The sequence below is a fragment of the Aethina tumida genome, chromosome 1 (assembly GCF_024364675.1).
Source record: "Aethina tumida isolate Nest 87 chromosome 1, icAetTumi1.1, whole genome shotgun sequence".
In the NCBI taxonomy this organism is placed as follows: domain Eukaryota; kingdom Metazoa; phylum Arthropoda; class Insecta; order Coleoptera; family Nitidulidae; genus Aethina; species Aethina tumida.
Genome location: NC_065435.1, coordinates 62,276,256 through 62,283,230, shown reverse-complemented (window position 1 = coordinate 62,283,230; position 6,975 = coordinate 62,276,256). Strand labels below are relative to the sequence as shown.

General features: G+C 28.1%; 1 protein-coding gene across 1 annotated transcript; it reads left to right on the top strand.

The window, feature by feature from the left end:
• The first annotated feature begins 4,912 nt into the window (after positions 1–4,912).
• On the top strand, positions 4,913–6,382 carry LOC109605498 (venom acid phosphatase Acph-1). The gene is made up of 7 exons (XM_020022092.2): positions 4,913–5,032; positions 5,090–5,194; positions 5,248–5,487; positions 5,545–5,715; positions 5,764–5,887; positions 5,947–6,146; positions 6,197–6,382. The coding sequence occupies exons 1-7, from the start codon at positions 4,943–4,945 to the stop codon at positions 6,347–6,349; spliced, it is 1,083 nt and encodes a 360-aa protein (XP_019877651.2). The 5' UTR covers positions 4,913–4,942; the 3' UTR covers positions 6,350–6,382.
• The last annotated feature ends 593 nt before the right edge of the window (positions 6,383–6,975 follow it).

Genomic DNA, 6,975 nt, shown 5'->3' with positions numbered 1-6,975 from the left:
AAAAATTATGGCTTGTTGATGATTTGACGACAACGATTTACAAAATTTAAATAAAATGACACTTTTAATAGTTGATAAAAAAAGACATAATTATCAGTGACAATAACAGTTGAAGAAATAAAATTCATTAAGGACATCAAAATATTTAAGAAAAATATCTCAAAAGTATCTTCAAAAATAATCACTACTTTTAATTAGACAAACATAATTTAATTTTTGGTTAATACTCTTTCAGCTCGTAAAAACAATTTGGTGGTGAAACATTATCCAATAATTTAATCAGAGTTGCTGACAACCTTCCTATTTTGCAGCGACAAATTACACTTGTTTTATGAAAATTTCTATTTATCGTTGCCTTTTATAATGCTCGTTTTTATATTTAAACTCGAGCCCGGTTTTATTATTCGCGTCACTTTATCAAATGAAAAACTTGTTCCCTAGCAACTTACTAGTAGCAAGTTAATATTGGTAGTTCGTGAAAGTATCTTTACGCGGGCGTTGACAATACGTAACTTTTCTATTTGAGTTTCTTAAGACCGTCCTGACTTTTTCCAAACTTTCCCAATTTAAATGATCTTTTTCAACGTCAGTAGGCAAACCTTATAAATATATACTGTCGATTTTACACTCGATGTAATTGACATTCCTACTTAGTCGTTTTTATCGCTGAAAGAGAATGCAATTGTGCTAATGTTTTATTTAATTTTTTTTATTAAACTGTAACATTTAATTTGTTTATTAACGTAAACAAATTAGATCATACGTAAACTTTGTAGTTCTTTTGACTACTAACTGTAAAATTGACTTTTAATGTAAAATGTATCCTTTCCTACCGTTCAAGTCAAACATTGAGTATATATCACTTTTTTGACGAATACGTCGTCTTCCTTTTAAGCAACAATGCATTTATATGTTCTTGAAATAAATTGACTACAGAGAAAGTTCAATTTCACTATTATATTTCGTTTCAAACTTTATTTTTAGTAATAGCAAAAAGGTTAATTCACATATCGAATAGACACTAGAGTTTATCTGATTTACTTAAAAGTAATAATAACTTATGGCACAAAATATGCTCAAGATTTTTTTTACACAGCTATTTCCAAATCTTATTATGGTAATTAATTTTTGACATACCTAGTCACATTTTAATAATTTTTTCAACAAATTAACAGTACATATATATATACATATATATATATATATATATATATATATAATATATAATATATAATAATAATATACAAATTATTAAACAATTCAGTGATATTTATATAAGTCAATTCAATAAAAATTACATTTCATTTTTATAGAGGTCATAATTAACTAGTGATTATAATTTATTTAATACTTTACTACACTAAATTGTTGTTCTTGTTCTGTTTTTAAATACTTTAATTGAGGCCTTAGTCATTTTCATTTTCTTGGCATGAAAATCTTATAAATAAATAAATTTAAATAATTAAGCTAAGATGAACGTGTATTTTGTCTTAAATAACAAACAGTGTAGAAAACGAATTAAATGAGTTGGTGAAAAATTAATATTATATTGTAACAGTTTTTTCGGGTTCGGATACTATACTGATACTATATTAAACTAAAATTCTATTAAACAACACACACACAACAAGGCACTGATATTTATTTTCAACTCTTATGGTTATTTATCTCTAACGCTCACGGTTGCAATGTCTGACATTTATATTCAGTTCTAGAATATTTGATTCTGGTCGACACTGGAGTTTCTCACACTGTACGCAGCCATCGTTGGCAAATCGTTCCAAATTTTCTCTCGCGGTGATTCATCGTCTTTTGTTCGCCACAATATGCATCATTTATGTATCTTTGATACATCGATAATATACACAAGAACTATTACAAACTATTTTTTAAAGTGAAAACTTCTTTAGCCGCGTTGAGCACTTTTTAGTAGGGGGAAATCTTATGGGTTCGTGTCACCGACATGCTCATGACTGGCGCACGCACAGTGTGCTGTGCTCCTTAGACACTTTTTGGATAGGTGAAATTTCGTGCGTTCGCGACACCAACATCCTTATAGCTGTATATCTGTAGCTATACCGCTGACGTATATCTTATAGAGGTATTGAATGGATTTAGTGAAAAGTTGAATGTGTATATTCTGTGCATTGTTGAAATAGTGTTTTTGTTATTATTTGAATGACCATGTCCAATGATAGAAAACTCAGTACTACAAAATATAAAACGACAATCGATGACATTTTTACGCGAATCAAACATTTTCATTTCTTACTTTAGTTACCATAAGCCTATTGTATCTTTTTTACAACAAAATGAAATAATTGAAAGTACAAAAAGTCTAAGTATTGTTGAAATTAATGATGAAAATGATGTTAAAAATCAAGTACATTGAAATTTAAGTAAATACAAATACTATCTATAAATAATATGATTGTATATTAATTGTTATTTCAGTTAAATTATATTTATATTTTGTCATGATTTTGTACAGACCGTAATATATTTGAATAATAAAAAACCATATAAACATGCATATAATTGTTGCTCGGAGTGTCAATAGATGTGAAAACCAGATTGATGTTGATAATTTTAACTGAAACATTATGAAATTTCAAATTTAACTACTAAAAGTTCTCACTTCTATCGGCAGTCCCTATAACTGTCAATTTTATTTTTTTTTTTTCATCAAATTAATGCACAAAATTAGTACTTCTCCTCCTATCCTCTGAATTTACTGCTAAAAGAAAGTAGAGTTTGTCTATTTTTTCGAATCAGGGATGAATTTCTCAGTTGTTATTTGCAAAATAATTATACTACACTACTACATATTCTTGCATTGAGTAATGTTGGGTGCTACAAAGGATCTACAGTATTCAACTTAATGAAATATGCTGACAATATGGTACTTTTTGTCCATTTATTAATGGGTTTGATACTTTTAGATTGAGTAAACGCAAACACAAAATTTATGTTATTCTTACTAAGCTGATCTAAACCAACCATCTGTCATTCTTTGCTATGCTGCACTGGATCTGGTAGCCCAATTCAAATACTTAGAATTCCTGATCAATCAACTTAATAGATTGTTGTTATATAAAATCACTACACTTAATACGATGAAACAAGACAAGTCGCCGCTTCCAACACTGAGTTTTCCGTACTGTCCTACATATTGATGAACTCTCGTACTGCTGTACCTCAGGTTGTTGGTCAACCCTCAAGTAATAATAGGTCATATATTTGCTACTGCCCTGAATTTTGAATTGCGCAGACTAAAATTGACTCCGTTTTAAGACCATCACAACAGTCCCAAAACGTTATTTTTCAACTGGAGACATATACATTAAGGGTATATTTAATTTTTAATTGTCAAATAAAGGAATTATTATTATTAATATTCTTACTCAAAGTATGTGAAAGTTTCGTAACATGAAATCACCTTGTATAATTGTTTTATTATTTTCTTCTTTATTCTGTGCTAGTGATACCTTGTTTTTACAATACATGTCGTATCGCTTACAATTACATGGAGTTCACGAATTTGACCCTGTGTTTTCAAAACACTGTTTTGCATCACGAGTTATGTCACATAACATGCATATGCCACATAACTTATGTGATTCCAGTCTCCAGTAATTGATGTTGTATAAATAAATATTCTATGTATGTACAGTGTGTTCGAAATTGGTTGTCATTGGCTGTTACGAATGATTCGTGACCAGAGAAGAACTGACGTAAGAGTCCAGATTTATTTTTTAAAAAAACATTTTGATATCTCAGGACTTTGGTAAAATATCTACAAAAACTGATTTTTGTAAGACTTTTCTACCGGTACTATTTTAAGCAATTTAAATTATCTACTTACTACTTAGAACTAAATAAGACCATTATTTCCAAGACAATCTAACTTTTTCTGCAGAGTGGATCTGTAATTACTTTCAATGATCAGAAATGTTAACAAACAAAAATTATACTCTCCGTATAAGGAATGTTGACATTATGTTAGACACAGAAAAAAATGTAATGCAATGGTTCTAGACAATATTATAGTTTTGAAATGAATCTTTTAAGAGATGATGGATAAGGAAATTCGATCAATCCATATAGAAATATTCAAAGATTATGAAGAATTGTATAGCACAATTGAAACATGTAATTAAAAAAAAAACTTAATTGATAATTTCTTTTATTTATATTTCTAAAGACTATTTTGTATTCACTCACGCTCACTGAAAGATTGTGACATTATCACGATGTGATAATAATGATAATAAGTTTGACAAATATCAGATTAAGTATAATATATTTAATATAATAATTATTAAATGGATAAGTAGTGTGTATTACTAAAAAAATAATTGTAGAAAGTTTTTCAATATAGATCAATTGTTATATATATGTTGTTAAATCTATCAAAATACTTCACAAATAGTCACATGTATTAAAATGAGGTAGGTTATCAATCAGTCAATGAACTCTCGACAATTAAGTTAGTTTTCCTCTATCTGGTCTGGAAATTCTTATAACAGACAAAAACAACCATTTTGAGACACATTGTACATCAATAAATTTTATTTTTCTGAACGAAATGATATTATTAAATAATAAAACTACACAATTAAATTTTCCAGTAATTATTAGCAATAAATATGTCATGTTTATTGCTTTACTTTAAATACTTTTATAACAATATTATACAGAGAAATTATTTTATATTTTATAGTTTAAAATAATAATAATTAAATTAATTTTCATTTCATAACTACTCGACATAAATTTAATTCAGTATATAATTAAATTTATAATTTTAACTATGTCACTAATTAGCACGAACAATGACATTAAAATTTTTCAATTTTAATATTTGTGTATTCATGCAGTATATTCAGTGATAATATTTATTTTTAGAATTCACTTATTGAAATTATAGACTGCGAATAACATGAACTTTGCAATATTTCTCTTTGCACTGTTATTACTTAACGTAAATAATTGTTATGGATCGAACGAAGAATTAATCCAACTGCATGTTGTAAGTAGACGGTAGATATATAGAAAGTACATAAAATAATTTGATCGTAATTTTTAGTTGTTCCGTCACGGCTCTCGAACCCCCGACGAGGCCCCGTTTTATAAGACTGACCCGTACGAAAATGAAAACTATTATCCTTTCGAAAAGGGGCAGTTAACTCGGGTATTGATTTAATCAAAAATGTTAGGTGAAAAATACTAAAAATAAGGTTTCAGGAAGGGATATTACAAAGTTATCGCATCGGTCAGGATCTAAGAAACTGTTACAATGATTTCTTGGGTGATATATATACCCCTGACATTTTACACGCAGTCGCCTCTCATTTTAGCAGGTCGAAAGCAACATTGGAAGCAGTACTTGCCGGACTTTTTTCACCGGATGAGACGCAGCAATTTTTGCCAGGACTTTTATGGCAACCGATACCGTTCGAGTACAAATCAGAGTTTAACGACAACGTAAATTAATTCATGATAATAACAATTAGTTTTGTATTAATTATAAGATATTTTTAGTTGCTTTTCATTTTACGATGCCAAAACTATATGAAAGAATTAGAAGGGTTCGTAAATCGTCAAAATTTAACGCAACACAAAGATTTGTTCAGATTTCTAACAAAACATACAGGAGTGCCGGTCAAGTCTTCGATGATAGCATTAGCCCTGTACCACCACCTCAAGACTCAGGTATTATTGGTTAAAATAACATATAAAGTTTAATTATGATTGTTTCAGCAAGAAATGGGTTTAGTTTTGCCATCTTGGACTAGAAAAGTATTTCCAAATACTTTATTGAAATTAACGAACAAATATTACGAAGACATATACACGGATTTTAATATACAGAAGATAATTCCAGGTATTTTATTACTTGGTAATATAATTATAATATTTGGGTTAATTATAATTAATTACTAGGAAACTTACTTCGTTACATGATTGACGAATCTAAACAAAAAATTTGGAACACTAATAATAGGAAAATATATCTTTACTCAGGACATGATCACAATTTATCCAGTTTATTGGTTGTCTTTGGAGCATATAAAGGTGTTCCTCCATATGCATCCTATTTAATATTAGAAGTATTACAAATGGATGGAGTCTATGGCATAAAGGTAATATACTTAATGTTAAATGTAAATTTTTAGTATGTTTTTATTTATAGATTAAGTACCAAGATTATACAAAAAGTGAACCTTATCCAATCATTTTAAAAAATTGTGATGAATTTTGCCCATTGGATAAATTTGAGTATTTACTCAAGGATATTATACCTGATAAAATATCATATTGCAAACAACCTAATACTTCAACATGAAATATGCTGAAAAGTCAACACAGTATCTGCAATATAACTTAAAGTATTAAGTTTAAACATAAATAATAAACATAATTAAGTAGCAATTTGTATTATTTAATTCCTGTCATAAAGTATATATTTTAAGTTCACTGTCAGAGTATATAAGTCTTAAATAGTAACATAACAAATTCTGGTATAGAGACTAAATAGAATACTCTCTTCACCTAATTTATCAAAACGTTTCTTAAAAAATTATTTTTAAAATATAATATATAATAAACACCCGAGGGCAGTAACATTGTTATCTTGAATTAAGAAGAAAAATAAATATAATTGTTCAGTAAATAATAATGTTAAAGCTAATTTTTTGGTATCCTCAATTTATTGTATTTATTTCATATATTTTATACATGATCTGAATCTAATAAACATTTTCTCTGAACCATTTTTTCTCTATGTATAATCGTTGTAATGTAATTTAAAACTGTTTGATATGTAAATTAAATGATAAACCGTTGCTTATTAGAAGTCATTCCTTTAGATTTCAACATTTGTTAACGTCCGCTCTTAATTAACATGCACCGATATCATATTTCGATCCAGTGCAAGCCTGTATAGAGACTGTTTGCATGTAAATTGTACCC

What these genes read in the sequence shown, in the direction of transcription:
- LOC109605498 (XM_020022092.2), top strand. Translation starts at nt 4,943, where the DNA reads ATGAACTTTGCAATATTTCTCTTTGCACTGTTATTACTTAACGTAAAT. An exon ending in AAAAGGGGCAGTTAACTCGG is followed by an intron (nt 5,195 to 5,247) that starts GTATTGATTTAA and finishes ATAAGGTTTCAG; the next exon opens with GAAGGGATATTACAAAGTTA. An exon ending in TATACAGAAGATAATTCCAG is followed by an intron (nt 5,888 to 5,946) that starts GTATTTTATTAC and finishes ATTAATTACTAG; the next exon opens with GAAACTTACTTCGTTACATG.